The sequence below is a fragment of the Mustelus asterias genome, chromosome 3, assembly GCF_964213995.1.
Source record: "Mustelus asterias chromosome 3, sMusAst1.hap1.1, whole genome shotgun sequence".
Taxonomy (NCBI): Eukaryota; Metazoa; Chordata; class Chondrichthyes; order Carcharhiniformes; family Triakidae; genus Mustelus; species Mustelus asterias.
In genome coordinates, this window is record NC_135803.1 from 73,205,157 (window position 1) to 73,228,693 (window position 23,537).

Below are 23,537 nucleotides of genomic sequence, written 5' to 3' on the forward strand. Positions count from 1 at the left end.
TTGTAGACCCTTATCAGGTCTCCCCTCAGCCTCTGTCTTTCCAGTGAAAACAATCCTAGTTTATTCAAACTCTCCTCATAGCCAATGTCCTCGAGACCAGGCAACATCCTGGTGAACCTTCTTTGCATTCTCTCCAAAGCTTCCACGTCCTTCTAGTAGTGTGGCAACCAGTACTGCAAATGGTCAATAATGAGGGGGCATAATTTTACGGTGAGGGACAGGAGATTTAGAGGGGATCTGAGAAAAGATTCTTTCACCCAGAGGGTGGTGGACGTCTGGAACCACTGGGAGGCTAGTAGAGGCGGGAAACCTCACAACTTTAAAAAGTATATGGGTGAACACTTGAAATGTCATAACATTCAAGGCAATGGGCCAAGTACTGGAAAGTACAATTAGTTTGGATTTAGTGTAGTTCTGTCAGTGCAGACTTGATGGGTCTAAGGGTCTCTTCTGTATTATATGACTCTGTGACCCTGTCTGAGTGTTAATGTTTCATTCTTGTGAAATGTCTTTGGACATTGCACTACATTAAAGACACTGAATAAATGCAAGTTGTTATAGTTATTGTTCTAATTATGCTTGCTATAATTCTCACTTATCTGAGGCTGTGAAATGCTAACTAATAATTTTCACTATTATGAAGCTGAAACTATATAAACAAATATAGGAAAACACAGCAGGGGAAAATTGGAGAGAGGACAGTACAGGGCTTTTGAACTTATCTGAGGGAGAATCAGAAGATCTAGTTGGAGTACATGGCGAGCTCTCAATTTGCTTTCGCCACTTCCTGTAATATTGGCATTTTTGATTGAGAAAAAGACCAGGGATCAGATAAGGTAAATACTATGTGACAAAATAAAATATGAATGAGGTGTCCAGTTCAATCTATGTTATAAGTACTATACAAACTTTTAAATATTTTTCTGGTGTTTTGCTCCTTTTCTTCTGTCCTGCCCTCAATATGCTAACTTACACTGCAGTGTCAGTCCCTGCTGGCATGAGCACTATTTGGTTCTGAAGATGAACAATGAGCAATTCTGTCATGGGTGTGTCGCAGCCCTGTCTGATCTTCACTAATGTCTACTTATCAGAATGACTAGGAGTGAGTACCATGGTTGATTTTGGACCCTGAGAGCACAGGACTGCTGAGGCTTACATGATAGAGTCATAGAGGTTTCCAGCATGGAAACAGGCCCTTGGGGCCAACTTGTCCATGCTGCCCTTTTTTTAAAACCCGTAAGCTAATCCCAATTGCCCGCATTTGGCCCATATCCCTCTATACCCATCGTACCCATGTAACTATCTAAATGCTTTTTAAAAGACAAAATTGTACCCGCCTCTACTACTACCTCTGGCAGCTTGTTCCAGACACTCACCACCCTGTGTGTGAAAGAATTGCCCCTCTGGACACTTTTGTATCTCTCCCCTCTCACCTTAAACCTATGCCCTCTAGTTTTAGACTCCCCTACCTTTGGGAAAAGATATTGACCATCTAGCTGATCTGTGCCCCTCATTATTTTATAGACCTCGATAAGATCACCCCTCAGCCTCCTACGCTCCAGAGAAAAAAGTCCCAGTCTATCCACCTCTCCTTATAACTCAATCCATCAAGTCCCGGTAGCATCCTAGTAAATCTTTTCTGCACTCTTTCTAGTTTAATTATATCTTTTCTATAATAGGGTGACCAGAATTGCACACAGTATTCCAAGTGTGGCCTTACCAATGTCTTGTACAACTTCAACAAGGCATTCCAACTCCTGTATTCAATGTTCTGACCGATGAAACCAAGCATGCCGAATGCCTTCTTCACCACTCTGTCCACCTGTGACTCCACTTTCAAGGAGCTATGAACATGTACCCCTAGATCTCTTTGTTCTGTATCTCTCCCCAATGCCCTACCATTAACTGAACTAGGACTTACCCAATCTACCAAAATGCTTCACCTTGCATTTGTCTAAATTAAACTCCATCTGCCATTCGTCAGCCCACTGGCCCAATTGATCAAGATCCCGTTGCAACTAGAGATAACTTTCTTCACTGTCCACTATGCCACCAATCTTATTGTCATCTGCAAACTTACTAACCATGCCTCCTATATTCTCATCCAAGTCATTAATATAAATGACAAATAACAGTGGACCCAGCACTGATCCCTGAGGCACACCGCTGGTCCCAGGCCTCCAGTTTGAAAAACAACTCTCAACAACCACCCTCTGGTTTCTGTCAAGAAGCCAATTTTGTACCCATTTAGATACCTCACCCTGAATCCTGTGAGATTTAACCTTATGCAACAACCTACCACGCGGTACCTTGACAAAGGCCTTGCTAAAGTCCATGTAGACAACATCAACTGCACTGCCCTCATCTACCTTCTTGGTTACCCCTTCAAAAAACTCAATCAAATTTGTGAGACATGATTTTCCACTCACAAAGCCATGCTGACTGTCCCTAATTAGTACTTGCGTCTCTAAATGTCTGTAGATCCTGTCTCTCAAAATACCTTCCAACAATTTACCCACGACAGATGTGAGGCTCACTGGCCTGTAGTTCCCAGGCTTTTCCCTGCAGCCCTTTTTAAACAAAGGCACAACATTTGCCACTCTCCAACCTTCAGGCACCTCACCCGTGACTATTGATGATTCAAATATCTCGGCGAGAGGAACCGCAATTTCCTCCCTAGCCTCCCACATTTACCTATCTTGATGCGCTTTAAGACTTCCAGCACCTCCTTCTTTGTAATATGTACACTCCTCAAGACATCACTATTTATTTCCCCAAGTTCCCTAACATCCATGCTTTTCTCAACAGTAAATACTGATGAGAAATATTCATTTAGGATCTCACCCATCTCTTGTGGATCTGCACATAGATGACCTTGTTGATCCTTAAGAGGCCCTACTCTCTCCCTTGTTACTCTTTTTCCCTTTATGTATTTGTAGAAGCTCTTTGGATTCTCTTTTGCCTTATCTGCCAAAACAATCTCGTGTCCCCTTTTTGCCCCCCTGATTTCTCATTAGCCTCTTTATTATCGTTTTAGCTATCAACTAATGTTAGAATTTGAACTTGGTCAGCTATGACTCAACTAAAAGTGCTCTCATATCCAAGTCAGAAGGTTATGGGTTTAAGTTCCACCCCAGGACTTGAGCACCAAGTTCAAACTGACACTTCAGTGCAGCACCTTTGGAGATGCCACACGGTCTTTTGGATGAGACATTAAATTGAGCTGCCACCTGTCCTTTCAGGTGGACATAAAAGATCCCTTAGCATTGTAATGAGGAGATGGTGGCATAGCAGTAACGTCACTGGAGTAGTAATCCAGAGGTTCAGGTTAATGCTCTGGAGACATGGGTTCAAATCTCACCATGGCAGCTGGTGGAATTTAAATTCAGTTACTAAATCTGGAATATAAAATAGTCTCAGTAATAATTACCATGAAACGATCATTGATTGTCATAAAAATCCATCTGGTTCACTAATGTCCTTTAGAGAAGGAAATCTGTCATCCTTATCTGGTCTGGCCTATAGGTGACTCTAAACTTACAGCAATGTGATTGACTCTTAACTGCTCTTAATTCAAGGGACAAGCAACAAATGTTGGCCTTGTCAGCAACACCCACATTCCATTAAATAATAAATAAAAAAACTATTTGGAAGAGGAATAGGGACGTTCTTCCCAGTGTCTTGGCTGATATTTATCCTGCAACGATTATCATAGGTAGATTATCTGGTGATCATCACATTGATGTTTATGGGACCTTGCTGTACACAACTTGACTGCTGCATTTTGTACATTACAACAGTGACTACACTTCAAGAAGTATCTTGATTGGCTGTAAAGTACTTGGAACATCCTGTGGTTGTGAAAGGTGCTATATAGAAACATAGAAGATAGGAGCAGGAGGAGGCGATTTGGTCCTTCGAGCCTGCTCCGCCATTCATCACGATCATGGCTGATCGTCCAACTCAATTGCCTAATCCTGCTCTCTCCCCAAAATCTTTGATCCCATTCGCCCAAATTGCTATATCTAGCCGCCTCTTGAATACAACTACTTCCTGTGGTAATGAATTCCACTGGCTCAGCACGCTTTGATGGCATGTTGGCACAGTGTTAGCACCGCTGCCTCACAGTGCCAGGGACCTGGGTTCGATTCCCGGCTTGGGTCACTGTCTGTGTGGAGTTTGCACATTCTCCCTGTGTCTGCATGGGTTTCCTCCGGATGCTCCGGTTTCCTCCCACAGTCCAAAAGATGTGCTGGTTTGGTGCATTGGCCATGTTAAATTCTCCCTCACTGTACCCGAACAGGCATCGGAATGTGGCGACGAGGGGATTTTCACAGTAACTTCATTACAGTGTGAAAGTAAGCCGACTTGTGACTAATAAATAAACTTTAACTTTCTTTGGGTGAAGAAATGTCTCCTCATCCCTGTCCTAAATGGTCTACTCTGAATCCTCAGACTGTGACCCCTAGATGGTGGACACACCCACCATCAGGAACATCCTCGCTGCATCTACCTTGTCTAGTCCTGTTAGAATTTTATAAGTCTCTATGCGATTTCCCCCCTCATTCGTCTGAACTCCAGCAAAAACAATCCTAATCTAGTCAATCTCTCCTCATACATCAGTCCCGCCATCCCCGGAATCAGCCTGGTAAACCTTTGCTGCACTCCCTTGAGAGCAAGACATCCTTCCTTAGAAAAGGAGACCAAAACTGCACACAATATTCTAGGTGTGGCCTCACCAAGGCCCTGTATAATTGCAACAACACATCCCTGCTCCTGTACTCGAAACCTCTCGCAATGAAGGCCAACATACCATTTGCCTTCTTTACTGCCTGCTGCACCTCCATGCTTACCCTCAGTGACTGGTGCACAAGAACACCCAGGTCCTGCTGCATACTCCCCTCTCCCAATTTACAGCCATTCAGATAGTAATCTGCCTTCTTGTTTTTGCTTCCAAAATGAATAACCTCACATTTATCCAAATTATACTGCATCTGCCATTTTTTTGCCCATTCACCCAAACTGTCCAGATCATGCTGAAGAATCTCTGCATATTCATCACAGTTCACCCTCCCACCCAATTTGGTATCATCAGCAAACTTTGAGATGTTACATTTTGTTCGCTCATCCAAATCTTTTACATATATATATTGTGAATAGCTAGGGTCCCATCACCGATCCCTGTGGCACCCCACTAGTTACTGCCTGCCTATTTGGAAAGGACCCATTAATTCCTACTCTTTGTTTCCTCTCTGCCAACCAGTTTTCTATCCATCTCAATACACTTCCCCCAATCCCATGTGCTTCAATCTTGCACAATAATCTCTAATGCAGGTCTTGTCAAACACTTTCTGAAAGTCCAAATATACCACACCGACTGGCTCCCCCTTGTCAACTCTAGTAGATACATCTTCAAAGAATTTCAACAGATTTGTAAAGCATGATTTCCCCTTTATAAATCCATGCCAACTCTGTTTGATTCTGTCATTGCTTTCTAAATAATCTGCTATAAAGTCCTTGATAATGGATTTGAGGATTTTCCCCACTAGCGATGTTAGGCTTACTATAATTCCCTGTTTTTTCTCTACTTCCCTTTTTGAATATTGGAGTGACATTAGCTACCCTCCAATCTGCAGGGACTGTTCCAGAGTTCATAGAATCCTGGAAGATGGCCACCAATACATCCACTATTTCTACAGCCAGTTCCCTAAGTACTCCGGGATGTAGATTATCAGGCCCTGGGGATTCATCCACCTTCAATCCCATCAATTTTCCCAGCATATTTCTCTACTAATATTGATCTCCCTCAGTTCTTCCCTCTCACTAAAGCTTGCATTCTTTAACATTTCTGGTGTCTGATTTGTGTCCTCTTTTGTGAAGACAGAACCAAAGTATGTATTCAGTTGCTCAGCCATATAATTATAAGTCTATTCTAAACACTCGATGTTGGCCAACTGGGACAGAATATTTACATAGAGCATTACTGGAAATGTGTCAGGTGGAATGACTGTTGTTCCACAGGTGGAAATTGCAAGAGTCCAGCAAATGTAGTTGTTGACCTGATAGAATTGTAGCACAGGAGGCCATTCAGCCCATTGACTGGCATGTCTGTACCTGCTGCCTAAAATGGTAATTTAGCTAGCCCCATTCTTCCAACACATTTATATCTTTCCTTAAATAAGGAGATCAATAATGTACACAGTACTCCAGATGTGGTTGCACTAGTGCCCTGTACAATTGAAGCATAACCTCCCTACTTTTGTAATCAATTCCCCTCACAATAACAGCATTCTATTAGCTTTCCTAATCACTTGCTGTGTTGCATACTAGCCTTTTGTGATTCATGCACTATGACAGCCAGGTTTCTCTGAATCTCAGAGCCTGCAATCACTTACCATTTAGATATATTTTTTAAATTCATTCTTCCAAAATGGACCATTTTACATTTACCCACATTAATACTCCATTTGTCAAGAGCTTTGCCCACTTACTTAACCAATGTCTTTTTGTAGGCTCCTTTTCTACACAATTTACTTTACTACACATCAGCAAATTTCACAACCATTTATCCATGTGATTTATATAAATTGTAAAAAGTGGAGGCCCTAGCACTGATACCTGTGGCACAACACTCATCACATCCTGCCAACCAGGCAAAGACATGTTTATGACAACTTTCTGCTAATTAGCCAATCTTCTATCCATGCCACTATGTTACCCTCTGCGCCATGAACTTTTATTTTCCGCAATAACATTTAATGTGGCACTCTTATCAAATTCCTTCTGGAAATCTAAGTACTGTACATCCACCAGTTGTCCTTTATCCGCCGCACATTTTGAAAGTCAAATTGAATCTGTCTCCACACTCTCAGGCAGCTTATTTGAGATACTAACCATTCACTGCATAAAATGCTTTTTTCCCCCCTCAAGTCACCACTGCTTCTTTTGTCAATCAGATTGAATCAGAGTCCTCTGGTTTTTGATCCATCCACCAAAGGGAATGTTTTCTCCCTATCTGCTCTGTTCAGGCCCCTCATGATTTTGAGCAATTCTATCAAATCTAAATTACCTGAAATCGATTCCTGAACCTGGGACAACTGGCTGGAAGCCATATGGTTAAACTTTGAAGACTTTCCAGTCAGGCTGTGCTATCATTAAGCACGTTACCAGGGTGCTATGATGCCAACCTCTCAAAGAACCCTGGGATATTGGATGTGTCTCCCTGGGTCCTCCGATCTCTGATTTCAGCTGAATGTCCCGGTGACCGCTGGGATATCGGAGTACCTCCCTCGGTCCTCCGAGTTCTGATTTGACGCCAACGTGTCTCGGTGCAGCATGCGCGCAGGCACCTTACGTGCATCGTGTCCCGGTGATCGCTGGGATATTGGAGGTTCTGTTGGTCATCCAGCTCTTCAGTCTTTCCGCTGGCTAACTAGCTGTCGCTCTCTCTCTCTCTCTCTCTGCTGTTCCCCCACCCCCACCACACACACCCTCGCTCCCGGTTTCTGCGGCTTGTTAGTCTGGCGGGTTTCTGGTGAAATCTCTGCTGTGACATGGCTCCATGATCGAGGGAATGTATGCCAGGAAAGAGGCCGGCCTCCTCCTGCTGCCCTTGTTTGAGACTGAGGGACCGTCCCAAGCACTCGCCAGTGTACAAGGTTTGACATTCACTATTTGCTCGGTTTGTGCTGTGTTCCAGCCCGAATCCCCCATCAGCTGTTTCATTCCACAGCCCTCTCCTCCTCCCCCCCCACCCCCGACTAAGCTTCTGTCGATTTTTACCCCGGTTGGGATCCTCACTGACGGGCAGTATTCCCGAATATTTTACCTGCATCGCCCTGGCAACAATCCCGGGGCCCCAGCCCATTGTCCCCATCCAGATTGCAACAAAAGAGCCTTGTCCAGGGCAAGCTCCCACCCTGACATCCCAGAAACCTGGAATGACTCCAGGAGCTTCAATATTCCTCCCAGGATCAACATCCCTCGCCCCCATCTTCTCAAACACCTCCCAGGATCATCGCTCCCAACCCCATCCTCCCCAGTACCTCCCAGCATCAACATCCCTCAGCCCCATCCTCCCAACACCTCCCAGGATCATCACCCCTCAGCCCCATCCTGCCAAACACCACCCAGGGGCAACATCCCTCACCCCCATCATTCCAAACACCTCCCAGAATTAACAGCCCTCGCCCCCATTCTCCCAAACACCTCCCAGGATCAACACCCCCAAGCCCATTCTCCCAGTCCTCCCAGGACCAACACACCTCACCTGCATTCACCCCAATATCTCCCAGGATTAACAATTCCATTCTCCCAGGACTAGCCCAAAACCCTCCTGCCATCCACACTCACCCTTGCCATCCACACTCACCCTTGCCATCCACACTCACCCTTGCCATCCACACTCACCCTTGCCATCCACACTCACCCTTGCCATCCACACTCACCCTTGCCATCCACACTCACCCTTGCCATCCACACTCACCCTTGCCATCCACACTCACCCTTGCCATCCACACTCACCCTTGCCATCCACACTCACCCTTGCCATCCACACTCACCCTTGCCATCCACACTCACCCTTGCCATCCACACTCACCCTTGCCATCCACACTCACCCTTGCCATCCACACTCACCCTTGCCATCCACACTCACCCTTGCCATCCACACTCACCCTTGCCATCCACACTCACCCTTGCCATCCACACTCACCCTTGCCATCCACACTCACCCTTGCCATCCACACTCACCCTTGCCATCCACACTCACCCTTGCCATCCACACTCACCCCTGCCATCCACACTCACCCCTGCCATCCACACTCACCCCTGCCATCCACACTCACCCCTGCCATCCACACTCACCCCTGCCATCCACACTCACCCCTGCCATCCACACTCACCCCTGCCATCCACACTCACCCCTGCCATCCACACTCACCCCTGCCATCCACACTCACCCCTGCCATCCACACTCACCCCTGCCATCCACACTCACCCCTGCCATCCACACTCACCCCTGCCATCCACACTCACCCCTGCCATCCACACTCACCCCTGCCATCCACACTCACCCTTGCCATCCACACTCACCCTTGCCATCCACACTCACCCTTGCCATCCACACTCACCCTTGCCATCCACACTCACCCTTGCCATCCACACTCACCCTTGCCATCCACACTCACCCTTGCCATCCACACTCACCCTTGCCATCCACACTCACCCTTGCCATCCACTCTCACCCTTGCCATCCACTCTCACCCTTGCCATCCACTCTCACCCTTGCCATCCACTCTCACCCTTGCCATCCACTCTCACCCTTGCCATCCACTCTCACCCTTGCCATCCACTCTCACCCTTGCCATCCACTCTCACCCTTGCCATCCACTCTCACCCTTGCCATCCACTCTCACCCTTGCCATCCACTCTCACCCTTGCCATCCACTCTCACCCTTGCCATCCACTCTCACCCTTGCCATCCACTCTCACCCTTGCCATCCACTCTCACCCTTGCCATCCACTCTCACCCTTGCCATCCACTCTCACCCTTGCCATCCACTCTCACCCTTGCCATCCACTCTCACCCTTGCCATCCACACTCCTCCCAGTACCAATATTTACTGGTGTAAACCCCTCCCAGCAACCCTTAACCACCCAGAACCAACAACTCCGCTCTCCCCAGACCGACAATCTCCTCCCCAACACCAAAACTCTTACCCCGCCATTCCACCAATCCTCTCCTCGCACCACCAACATTCCCCTCCCCACAAAGCCTCTCCCAACACCCACCAAACCCCTCCCAACACCGACACAACAATCGTGCAACCCACATCTCTCTCAACATTTAACTTCCTCCCCTCTCTGAGACCACTGCATTGAACATGCCATTCATCACCTAACTGTGATGTTGCCTCCAGTTTCAGTTCATGTGAATGATTCCTGATGCAATCTGTTTGTTCTTGATGGTGGAGGGAAGGGGGTGGGTGGTGGCTAGAATTTCCAGTCAAATGCCACTGACAATGTTGGGAAAAGTCTGTACAATGAAACCATTTTGTGTTGCGGTTTTATTTTGTGCTTTTAGGGTTGACATTTGTTCCTTTCACTACCCCACCTCCTGGAATTTCACCCTGATCTTGGCAGCAGGCTGCTGATGTAGGGCTCAAAATGTTTGCCTTGCTGTTTTTTATCCCCCCAAATCTGCAAAAGGGATGGGATTTAAAGTAGCAAAAGCAGGCAGGGGCTTCCCTTTACTGCCACCTACAGCCCTCGTGGATCAGGGAGGCACTCGGCTTCTCTGATTCAGGCAGCAGCACTGGGAGATCCAGCCATGTATGCTGCCTCAGTGATTTACTCAGGGTGACGTTGCGTTCCTTGTTTCACTCATTACGGTATTGTTAAACATCTCCAATTATTGTGGGAGGGATCAACTGGAATGAAGAGAATGGTGAGGGAGGTTACAGATCAGTATATAAGAGAGGAGACTGGAAATGTTTACCCAAATAATGGGTGAGAGAAGAAAAAGAACATGGATTAGGAATATAAAGAGGAGAGAGGCAGACATGCAGAAGATGCAGATGAGAAGTAACCAAAATAGATAACACCCATGATATTCAGGTGAGGGAGACGGACTACACAAGAGAATGTGTGCTGAATATATAGATGAACTGGAAAACTGATGATGTACACATTTATGAATAAACAGCATTATATAATGTGGGTGTAAACACAAGACAGACAAGAATGATGAAGCACATAACGTGACTATAAGCTAAGTGGAAATATTTAGTTTTAAATTCTCATTTGTAAACCAACTGTGAGTTGCAAGCCATCAATACTGCTGGAGGTTACTCTCTCCCTGTGATCTCTCTCTCCCATGTGAAAATGTTTGGTGGTGCTTGCTAGTGAGATTGGGGCACTGACATGCCCATACATGTATTCTCCCTCTAATTACACAGTATTTATAGCACAGATGCAGGCCATTTGGCCCGACAGGTTCATGTCATTGTTTAGGCACTATAAGAATCACCAGCTCCACCCTCCTTTCATCTAGCCCCATCACCATATCCTTCAGTTTCCTTCTGTATCCTCCCCATATCTAGCTTCCCCTTAAATGTTACAATTGTGTTATTTGCTTTAACTATTCCTTGTCTCGCCACTCGGCGTAAAGAAGTTTCTCCTGAATTTCCTATTGGATTTATTGATTTGGCCCCTGATTTCCTCTGAAAATGGAAATGTTTTCTCTGTCTACCCAATCAAATACTTTTGCAAGTGTGACCCTGATCTTCGATTCTTGAGAGAAAATAATACCAGCCAGTGCATTCTGGCCTGTTACTTACAACCTCTGTTTTGATATTTGATGAGCAAACCTTTTTCTTTAATTCATTTATGTGATATGGGCATCACTGGCTAGACCAGCATTTATTGTGCATCCGTAGCTGTCCTTCAGAAGGTGGTGGTGAGCTGCCTTCTTGAACCGCTGCAGTCCCGGATGTGTAGGTACATACACAGTGCCATTAGGGAGGGAGTTCCAGGATTTTGACCTAGCGACAGTGAAGAAACAGCAATATATTTCCAAGTAAGGATGGTGAGTGACTTGGAGGAGAACTTCCAGGTGGTAGCGTTACCAGGTATCCTTGCTCTTGTCCTTCCAGATGATGGTTGTTGTGGGTTTGGGAGGTGTTGCCTAAGGAACCGTGGCTGCCACTGTTCGTTGGTAGTGGAGGGATTGAATGTTTATGGAAGGGATAGCAATCAAGTGGGCTACTTTGTCCTGGATGGTGCAAAGCTTTTTGAGTATTGTTGGAGCTGCACTCATCTAGGCGAGTGGCAAATATTCCATTACACTCCTGATTTGTGCTTTGTAGGTGGTGAACAGGCTTTGAGGAGTCAGGAGATGAATTTTGCCGTGGGATTCCTAACCTTTGACCTGCTCTGATAGCCACACAGTATTTACATGGCTAGCCCATGGGCGGCACAGTGGTTAGCACTGCTGCCTCACAGTGCCAGGGGCCAAGGTTTGATTCCTGGCTTGGGCCACTATCTGTACGGAGTCTGCACGTTCTCCCCGTGAGTGCTTGGATTTTCTCTGGGTGCTCAGGTTTTCTCCGGGTGCTTGAGTTTTCTCCTGCAGTCTGAAAGACGTGCAGGTTAGGTGCATTGGCCATGCCAAATTCTCCCTCAGTGTACCCTAATAGGCACCGGAGTGTGGCAACTAGGGAATTTTCACGGTAACTTCATTGCAGTGTTAATGTAAGTCTACTTGTGAAACTAATAAGTAAACTTAAACTTAAGCAGCTCATTTCTTGTCAATGGTGATCCCCAGGATGTTGATAGTGGGGAATTCAGCGATGGTAAAGCCATTGGATGTGAAGGGTCGATGGTTAGATCCCATCTTGTTGGAGATGGCCATTGCTGGGCACTTGGGTGGTGCGAATGTTACTTGCTACTTATTAGTCCAAGCCTGGATCTTGTCCAGGTCTTTGGACATGGACTCCTTTAGTATCTGAGGAGTTGTGAATGATATTGAACATTGTGCAGTCATTGGCGAACATCCCCACTTCTGACCTTATGATGGAAAGAAGGACTTTAATGAAACAGCTGAATATGGTTGGGCTGAGGACACTACCCTGAGGAACTCCTGCAATGATGTCCTGGAGCTGAGATGATTTGCACCTTCCCCAGTGCCTCTGCAAGCTTTTTTTAAAACTATAATACAAAGACCAGAGCTGTTCACAGTCCAAATGGGATCATCATTTTAATGGGAGCCCCTAATCCCACAAGGTGAATCCTATGCACTACAAAGAATGCCTGAGAACATTTGTATACCAATTTTCATATATTTCATAAACATAAACCCTGAGTCTTAATAAATATTACAAGTTGTGTTGAAAATGTAAGTTTGTTTGTAATGCTATTGCATATCTTTGTGCTTGTGCACATGTCCTTACTGTCTAGACATTGGGCATATCTCGTTTCTTGATTAGTGGTGTTGCAGGTTGACATTTGAGTACATTTGTATGTCTCGTAGAGAATGCATACTGATTGGCCAGTCAGGCTAAATAGATTGTCAGCTTTTGGACACTTCATAAATGAACTAAGTGGAGCAGCAGACAAGACAGACAGCTGAGCAGATGTATGGTTTAACTCATGGATTCCCTGTGGCTTACTGGGCAGCGACAGGGTCCACAAGTGCCAAATACAATAGAGAAAATCTAAGGGGCCAACCAACACCCCCCCCCCCCCCCCCCCCCCCAAAGAAACAGGGGAGGCTTACAATAAATTTGACACAGATGGTTGGGAATCGACTGAAGACAAAATTCAATCAGGAGTGGAGGTCAGGTGATGTCCTTATTTGCGAGTAATCCCCTGGTCCCTATTACGGAAACAAAAAAATCCAGGAAGAAATTATTACTTCAATGGTAAGACAATAATGTGCATGTGAAATAAAAGAGATCCAGGGGTCCTGATTTAAGATAAATTCAATCTATTGCAACAATACTCAGTGGCAATGAGTAAAATGAATCAGATAGTGGGATGTGTTAAAAGGTCAATAGAGAGGTAATCCTGCACTTGAATAAATCATGACTGTGACTGCATTTAGAATACTCTGCACAGCCTTGGTTGCCATCCTATAGAAAGGAAATTGCAGTTTATGAAAGGATGCAGAGGAAAGCAACCAGAATGATTGAGGGATTAGATTATGAGGAGCGAGTATGTAAATTGGTCATGTTTTCACTGGAAAAGGGAAAGTTGAGAGGTGAGATGATTGCTGTTTTCTGGATTCTAAAGGGAATAGATAATGTTGACCATGATGAGCTACTTTGCTTTGTCCAGAACAGTAGAACTGGAAGACACAGCTGGTTCTGAGGAAAGACCATCGACCTGAAACTGTTCCTCCCTCCACAGGTGCTGCCTGACCTGCTGAATATTTCCACCATTTTTTGTTTGGATCTCTGATTTCCACCACCCACAGTACACTGCTTCTCAAGACAGCCTGAGCTTGAAAGGGTGCAAATTTAAAACTACTCTGGGGAAACATTATTTTGTTGAGTGGGTTGTCAATTCAGACACAGTCTCCCTCGCACGACAGTGGAAGCAGGCAGCATTGATTCATTCAAATACAAATTAGATTAATTTCTTGCAAGGCTTATCATTTTGGGATGCGGGATGTGAATAGATTGAGACAACATGTGATAAGTGTAGGCTGTTTGGGAGAAATGGGTGACTGGATCAGGGTTCCCAAAGCTCTCCTGTAATTTGGGTGCTATTGCAAACGGTGGGTAGAACTGTTACACGATATTTACATAGCAACTTATGTTGTGTGTCTAGGATGAGTAAAGACCAATTAGGCCCATGTAAGCTCACTCCATATTTTGTTCAATCTCAGAACCACGTACTTGCCTTTCCCCCTAACCCTCAAAGCATTCTGATACTTTGGAACTGCAGGGACTGCTCCATAAGCTAGCATAACATATAGCAAGTTCAAAATTCAGATTATTATAATATCTTTCACTGGTCCTATAAAAATCCTGTCATTGTGTAGCCTTGTTAAAGATTGGAAGTGATTTGATTGCAGCTTAAAATAAAAGGATTTGACAGAGTAACTATTTTCTCTGGTGTGGGAGGTCAGAACAAGGGAATATAATAAAATTATATTATAGGATGGCACAGTGCCACAATGGTTAGCACTGCTGCCTCACAGTGCCAGGGAGCAGGTTCAATTTCGGCTTTAGGTGACTGTGTGTGGAGGTTACTTGCATGTTCTTCCCATGTCTGAGTTTCCTCTGGGTGCTTCGATTTCCTCCCATAGTCCAAAGATATGCAGGTTAGGTGAATTGGCCTTGCTAAATTGCCCTTTAGTGTTCAAAGATGTGCTGGTTAGGTGGATTTGCTATGGTAAATGTGTGGGGTTACAGGGATAGGATGGAGGGGAGGGGGAGGGCCTGAGTGGGATACTCTTTTGGAGACTCGGTGCAGACTCGATAGGCTGAATGATCTCTTTCTGCACTGTAGGGATTCAAAGAGTCATAGAGGTTTACAGCATGGGAACAGGCCTTTCGGCCCAACTTGTCCATGCCGTCCCTTTGTACCACTAAGCTAGTCCCAATTGCCTGCGTTTGGCCCAAATCCCTCTATACCCATCTTACCCATGTAACTGTCTAAATGCTTTTTAAAAGACAAAATTGGACCAGTCTCTACTACTATCTCTGACAGCTTGTTCTAGACACTCACCACCCTCTGTGTGAAAAAGTTGCCCCTCTGTGTCCTTTTGTATCTCTCCCCTCTTACCTTAAACTATGCCCTCTAGTTTTAGACTCCCCTATCTTTGGAAAACGTTGTTGACTACCTAGCTGATCTATGCTCCTCATTATTTTATAGACCTTTATAAGATCACCCCTAAGCCTCCTATGCTTCAGGGAAAAAAGTCTCAGTCTATCCAGCCTCTCCTTATAACTCAAACCATCAAGTCCAGGTAGCATCGCAGTAAATCTTTTCTGCATTCTTTCTAGTTTAACATCCTTTCTATAATAGGGTGACCAGAACTCTATACAGAATTCCAAGTGTGGTCTTACTAATATCTTGTACAGCTTCAATAAGATGTCCCAACTCCTGTATTCAATGTTCTGACCAATGAAACCAAGCATGCCGAATGCCGCCTTCACCACTCTGTCCACCTGTGACTCCACTTTCAAGGAGCTATGAACCTGTACTCCAAGATCTCTTTGTTCTATAACTCTCCCCAATGCCCTACCATTAACTGATCATCCTGCCCAAAATCTACCAAAATGCGTCACCTCGCATTTATCTGAATTAAACTCCATCTGCCATTCATCAGCCCAATGGCCCAATTAATCAAGATCCTGTTGCAATCTTAGATAACCTTCTTCATTGTCCACTGTGCCACAAATCTTGGTGTCATCTGCAAACTTACTAACCATGCCTCCTAAATTGTCATCCCCATCATTAATATAAATGACAAATAACAGTGGACCCAGCACCGACCCCTGATTCTATGTTTCTATGGTAAAATTTAAAGCAAGGGGAAGTATTCCCCCCCCCCCACTTCCCCACAAATAAAATTGGTTTTTATGAGGTAATGATGTGGAGTTTTGCAAAAAGGTAGGTAAATGCAGTTGATGCAAGTCAGCAATGATGTAAAAGAATGATGGAGTAGCCTCGAGGAGCTGAATGATCACCTCCTAATAATAGTTGTGATGTCCTGTAGCAACCTCAGCTGACATTTTGTAACACAGTTTTTGTGCAGTTTTGGTGTCCTTATTTGAAGAAGGATGTCCTTGCTATAGAGGGAGTACAGTGAAGCTTTAGCAGGCTGATTCCTGGGATGGGGGGTCTGTCATATGAGGAGAGACTAAGTCAGGTAGGATTATATTCACTGGAGTTTAGAAGAGTAAGAGGGGATCTCATAGAAACTTATAAAATTCTAACAGGGTTAGAAGGGTTGATGCAGAAAGAATGTTCCTAATGGTGGGGGGTCCAGAATTAGGGGTCATGGTTTGAGGATAATGGGTAAAGCTTGTAGAACTGAGGTGAGGAGAAATTTCTTCACCCAGAGGATGGTGAATGTGTGGAATTCATTACCACAGAATTAGTTGAGACCAAAACATTGTGTGATTTCAAGAAGAAATTAGATATAGCTCTTGAGGCTAAAGGGATCAAGGGATATGGGAGGAAGGGGGGATCAGGATATTGAATTCGATGAGCAGCCATGATCAAGATGAATGGCGGAGCAGTCTCAAAGGGCTGAATGGCCTTCTACTGCTTCTAGTTTCTATGTAACACGACACAGATTGATGATTAAACCTGGGATCATGTTGTCCTGTTTTGTGTTGTGCTTTTGTTCTATTATGAATCCTTACCATCTTTATATTTTCCTAACCACTTGCACAGTGTTGCCACCTCTGCATATTGTTGGCTACAATGCCATGTTTGCTCTGGATATTTCTTTTGTTTCCTGTCATTTGTAGGCATTGCCACAATCTTGGTGCCTCTGTGAGTTCTCCTTAGTTGTGCACAGTCCCATTATCAGTCTTTCTGTCTCTAGCTGTCCAGAGATTGCAGAATTTAATGTAGCAATCTTGTTGGAGATAGCAGACAGAGAACTTGCTTGGGAGTCTATGCAGATGATATCTATTGTTACTGCACCAGTGATGGTAAACGCTTAAGCGTGTGCTTCACAGGTTGCATTTAACTAAAATTTGGATCGGGAGATAATGTAAATATATTATGAAATTAGTGCTGTGAGCACCTTCAGAAAGGAATGGGGTTGTACATTTTGTACTTCTGTGATAATTGATGATCTGTACAGGAGATCAAGATCTTTTTGGCAGGATATTGCAACCTCCTCCAGTCTATTTGTGCCACAGGATTTATGTGGAGAACTCTCTGAAGCTAGTTTGCTTTCATGTTGTGATATATCTAGAATCCCAATTACATCAACAATGGCAGACTTGTACCCACTAGTACTTTACCCCGGTGTTACATAGCTTAAAATGTCCTCTTCAGGCACAGCTTTGGAAGGACAGAAGTTTGAAAATAACTACTGCACGGTATATTCCACAGTTAGAGTTGATGTGATATGAAACTTTCAAATGCCCACTATTACTCTTCACAGAGATCCTAGTGCCGACATTTTAGAATCTTCAGGATTGTTAGCAGTTCAGACCAGATCTGGCGGATGATAAACTTGGCTGAAAATGTTTCTGAAGCAGTGTTGCTCTGTTTTATTACAGGTTCTGTTTCTATCCCTGTCTTTCAGGCATCACAATTTGGGAGAGGTTGGTCCCAGCCAGGAATGGAAGTAGAGCTGACTGAATTTTCCCTGGAATTTCAATAACCCAATCAACTGTGTGTAAATTATTTGATTCCCAACTTCCAGAGCAGGTACACATCAGTAATACAGAGGTGGCTGCATGTGTATCGAGTGCTGCGTGGCTTGGTATAGTTCTTGATAACTTTTTGGTATATTTTTCTGTTTTATCTCCTCCTCCTTCTGGTACCTTGCCCAACTAACCATTGTTCATTTAAAACCAGACCGTAAATGGTGGCTGGTAATTTGACCATTGAGATCAGCGCTGAGTCTTGCCTTGCGCTAGACTGACCTCATTGCATGTACAGTTACTAGCATGAGTTGCTGGCTTGTGATCAGTTGGACTTCAGCCTGTTTCCCCTCCCCTCCAAGCTCCAGGACGTTGTGGCCAATTGTAGCATTTCAATTGTTGTTACTCAGCACAGCATGTGGTTTGACCCTGGGTCCTTCTGTGCTGTATTGTTTAGTGACATATAGGTTGGTGAATGAGAGCCCATGGATCAGGATACAATGATGACTTTAATGTAACTGTGCTCTATAATGGGTATAAACTATTCAGTACTGGAAGTCTCCTTTTTCATCGATACACAAAAAGAGCAAAAACTATAAACTGCTCTAAATCTCCATGTTAGGCGATCCTGTTCTCTGGACAGCATTAAATCCTAGTCTCCATGTTCCTGTTCAGGTGAATGCAACAGAACCTCAGACACCCTTTGAAGAGCACTATGTTTTCAGTGCCTTGGACAGCATGTCTGCCTCAACCAACATAGGACAGATTAAATGGTTATTCATCTAATTTTCTGTCTCTTGAATCTTTCTGTGCTTAAATTGGATGCTTTGTTTTTCTGCAAACAGCAATAACTACGTGAAAAGTAAGTCATTAGTTGTTAAATGCTTGTGAAATGCAAATTACATCACAACAGAAAGACTTCGGAACTGGATTGAACATTCTCCCCAATAGCATTGTGAATCAGGACAGTCCCGCCAGTTCCAGGGCTGATTTCACTGTCTGTGCTGAGTTAGCACAGCTTAGTACAGCAGAGACAGGGGACGTCAATGGAGATCAGAAATTCATTATAGATTTCATCTTCATAGCCAGTCACCTATTTGGAACGTGCAAATTTGGATGTTGGATGAGGAGTATTTTGAGCTTGGTTGCAACATCATCTAGATGCACAACTGCAGAGTAGCCTCTTCTATAATGTGCTGGAGGGCTGCCTGTACACCGTTACCAAGCTGGAGCAGGAGATTGATCTCCCTGAGAACTGGACAAGCATCAAACACTTTGCTCCTTCGCACCTATATCTCGCACGAGAACTGTTGTTACCAAAGCTGAAACCTTCCTGGCTCCCGTCCTATCCTAGGGCCACCACCATTCCAAAATACAGCCCAGACTTTCCTGCTAGCTGCATCATTGTCAGAACTTGACTGGAAGTGCAGTCTGGGGAAAATGCTATAGCAGACAGGGGAGACCAGTTAAGCATGAGCAAATTTCTGTTCAACACTGTTCAAAAGTACAGCCTGTTCTCCAATTGCTTAGCTCAAAGACACTTTAGAAAAAAATCTGTCTTCTGCATTCAGCAAGGTCTGCCAGTCAAGGTTTATGTACTGCTTATTCTTTCATAATGAACAGTCTGGGGCACCAAGCAGATTTCTTTGTAATGCTATTACTATCTTTTATTACTCTTCCACTGCTAAAATTAGAAACGTTGTGTTTAAAGTCAGACTACTTGAGTTACATGTCTCTGGATTATCTATGGGAACCTCACATTGGAAAGTGGATATCACCTTGCAGGTTACCGTGTGCCACCATGGTGATCAGTGGCTTGGCAAAAGCACCTACACTCAATGAAACAACCCACAACAACACCTGAAAACCATTTCATGTGCAGCACTTGTGGCAGAACCTGCCTCTCATGGATCGGTCTCTTCAGCCATCAGCAAAAGTGCACCATAGTGAAGCCATCCCCATCCCCAACTGATTTGATTTGCTGCCTGTCCATCGTCTTATCTAGATCGAAGGATGCTGAGTGTCCTGAATTGGAAGATAAGTCAGCCGGGCCCTGGTACTAGTGACCCAGAGCAGAAACCAGCACTTTCTCCCGTTGTATTCTGACTTGTGCTTGACTTCAAATCGGGGCTGATGGGAACCCACACCCGGACTGACCCATTGCAAATGGGGGAGATGGGAACCCACCGCAGGACTGACCCACTGTGATTCGGCGGGGGTGAAGGGGTAATTGGAATCCAGACCTGGACTGACCACCGTGATTCGGGGGGGTGGAGGGAGATGGGAATCCATACCCAGACTGACCCACTGTGAATTGGGGAAAGATGCAATCTGGAATGGAGGGTTGACACAAACCTAAACTTAGGAGAAATTATGTGACTAAATATTAAGCCTCTTGATGCTTTCTATTTAATTGTCAACTGAAGTTTTATAGCAGTCCCTCCCTGAGAACTACGTGAAAGCCCCTGATTCCAATCCTGTCAAAAAAACTATAAACTTCTCTTCTGTATCTGCTTTCAGGACCCCTGTGCTTCTCTTTATCTTTCTGATAATGTAGGGAAATGTCACCATCCTCAAAGGTTAGCTGCATTGAGTTGCCTCAAATATGCAACACAAACAGTTCATTTGGCTCAACTAGAAAATGCCAACGTTTATGCTCTCGCCGCACTTTGTCTATTCCTGTCAGCATAACCTCATCTTCCTTCCTGCATTATACTTAGCTCGCTACTCTTTATTTGTCTCAATTAGTCCTTGTGGTAGCAGGTTCCATATTGGCTAAAGTGATTCCTCCTGAATTCTCTGTTGGATTAATAATCGTGGGCTCTAATTTTGGAACCTTGCACAGGTGGGAACATTTTCTTGACATCTACTCAATCAAAACCTTTGATACTTTAAAGACCTCCATTGTCACTCTTCTACCTTTTAGTTTTTTCAGAGAAAAGAGTCCGAGCCTGTTTGATCTTTCCAGGTACTTTTAATTTCTCTGTTCTGGTGTCATTTTTGTAATTTTTAAAAATGTCTCTTTTTTTTTTATAATATGGGGACCAGAACTGTGTACAATATTCCTAATGTGCTCTAACCAAGGTTCTACACACTGTTTGACGTGGATTTCCTGCTTTTTCAGTTCTCTTGCTCTAGAAATAAAACCCAGTGCTTGATTTGCCCTTATAATGGCCGTATTAGCCTGCTTTGCTACTTTTAAATGTCTTCTGTACTGAGAGATCCCTTTGTTCCTTTTCAAACTCTGAGCCCTATAGTTTTAGTTAGATGAAACCACTTATTAGCAAGAGATTGGCAGTTTTTGTAGAATAAATGTCTAAATTTAATTCGGGACCCTTGGAGAGATAATGCTTGTACGCTCGACCTGGCTTAAAATGCAGCTGGCCGTGGTGAAAGTGTGGTTCTAACTGTTCTTAAAAAGAAAACTATCCATACAGTTGATGACGGGCTTCGGGAAGTGGGAGAGGTGGTAAAGATGCAGTGATTTTTAGCTATAGAGAAAGAATGTTGAGTAGGCTTAATCTTGGAAGGTGTGCTGCAGTTTCAAGCGTGTAACTAAAAGCTTTGCCAGGGTTTGTAAGGTGGAAGGCAAAGTAATATAACTAATAATGTGCTGCCAAGGCCTTGCGACAGATCTATGAGTTTTAATTTAATTCAAAACAGCATAAAATTCACCTTGTATTCCTGCTGCAGTAGATACCACATTTGAAGAGCATACATTGGGCAATGCAATCAGCAGCAAGCAACATATGGAAAATAGGCTGTGTCTAATCTTGCGGCCTGGAGGGAGTGGTACTGAAATTTGCAGATGATTGATTCCTTAGAAGACCAAAGGGATATGATGTGATGAGGTAATAGGCTATAAAGTTACAGATGGAATTCAGCATCAGTTAGTGTGAGGTGATGCATTTTGATTGGAGAAAAAAATGAAGCAGTAATTGTAGTGAATGGATGTAGGCTCGGTACCAAGAGATTTGGGGTTATAGGTTCACAGGACATTAAAGGCAATGCCTCAGGCTGTTTTTTCTTTAAAGAAAAAGCTAATAGAATTGAAGGTTTCATCTTGAACTGTGCAATTTGTAGGCGGCACGGTAGCACAGTGGTTAGCACTGCTGCTTCACAGCTCCAGGGACCTGGGTTCGATTCCCGGCTCGGGTCACTGTCTGTGTGGAGTTTGCACATTCTCCTCGTGTCTGCGTGGGTTTCCTCCGGGTGCTCCAGTTTCCTTCCACAGTCCAAAGATGTGCGGGTTAGGTTGATTGGCCATGCTAAAAAATGCCCCTTAGTGTCCTGAGATGCTTGGTTAGAGGGATTAGCGGGTAAAATATGTAGGGATATGGGGGTAGGGCCTGGGTGGGATTGTGGTTGGTGCAGACGCGATGGGCTGAATGGCCTCTTTCTGCACTGTAGGGTTCTAAATATAAAGCCAAGAGGTAATGATAAGCTTTATAAATCTTAAGACCTCTGTTAAGACCAGTGTGTGCAGCATTGTATTCCACAACAGAGGAAGGATGTTCAGGCTTTAGAAAGGGTGCAACTAGGGTTGCCAACCTCTCCAACCACATTAGATTGTCCTGTGTGTCTCCAGGGATGGAAAATTGATCTTTCTGCCACTGCTACCAAAAACTTGGACGAAACACTGGATTTGCCATCTAACCTGTGGTTTGTGCCTCGGCTCTCTTGATGCATCTCTTGCTTCTTGGAAGTTCTTGCACAAAATGCTGAGCAAATACACTCAACGACAGGAGACCCAATCTTGAAAAGTGAATGCAACAACATTCACAAATTGTGGGCAAATGTCGTGTGATTGGATACTATGCTTTCAAACCTCCAGAGATACCTCCAATCACAGCTGTTCACCTGATGTGCTCCTGTACTGCTGTCAGGAAAGGAGGTAAGAACGGTATGTAATTGGAGGCACGTGTTATTGGTATTGTAACTTTGCTGAACATTGGATGTAGTTAAAATGATCAGTAAAGAGGCCTGTACAAATCCTACCATGGCAGTTTAAGAATTGTAATTCTATTTTGAAAATAAAAAGCTGGCATCTGTTGTGCCAGCTGGTTCACTATTATCCTTTTGGAGGAGAAATATCTTCTCCTCATTTGTATTGGCATTTGTGTGATTCCAGTCTCCCACCAATGTGGCTGACTTTTAACTATCCTTGCAAGCCATTCAGTTGTATCACACTAATACAAACACTGCAGCAGTTAAGAAGGGATCACACCGTTGTCTCCCTGCACAGTTAGGGATAGGCAATAAATGCCACTGATGCCCACATCCTGAGAAGGCATGAATAAAAATCCCACTCACCATACTGTGTATCGCTGTCTATGCTCCTGGTTTGTTAGCACTGAAGCTGACTTGTTCTCTGGCAAACCCTGCATCCTGAGAAACTTCCTCATCGAGTTACTCGGCATTGCATTCTATATTGACAGGCTACAAATTCTCAAATCTAAACACTGTTGAGAGACTTCACATGAAGAAACTCTACAATCACTGATGCTAATTAAATAGCAAGCTAGGAAGCTTCGAGCCCCAGACTCTGTGCTGAAATAATTTTCATCGACTATTTGTTGTAACAGACAGTACTCACAATTTACTGAGCAATATAGTGTGAAAGAACAGGTTGTTCTTTGAGAAATTTGGAGCACATTGAAAAATGATTTCCAATTCTAGACATCATAACGTGTGTTC

The 23,537-nt window shown here is 44.3% G+C and overlaps 1 protein-coding gene across 6 annotated transcripts in view; it reads left to right on the plus strand.

Moving 5' to 3' along the window:
* The first annotated feature begins 7,311 nt into the window (after positions 1-7,311).
* Positions 7,312-23,537, plus strand: part of LOC144491415 (AMMECR1-like protein) — a 66,843-nt gene continuing 50,617 nt past the window's right edge. Inside the window, exons 1-2 of one of the 6 annotated variants that reach the window (XM_078209208.1) lie at positions 7,312-7,658; positions 17,780-17,904. Coding sequence is in view for 2 of the 6 variants with exons in the window: in XM_078209206.1 (XP_078065332.1) it covers positions 7,562-7,658 (97 nt within the window). In the remaining 4 variants the exon portion in view is untranslated. Of the gene's footprint in view, positions 7,659-17,753; positions 17,983-20,780; positions 20,809-22,702; positions 22,744-23,537 lie in introns of those variants that run through there. The other 5 variants (XM_078209209.1, XM_078209206.1, XM_078209210.1 and 2 more) reach the window with 5 other exon arrangements.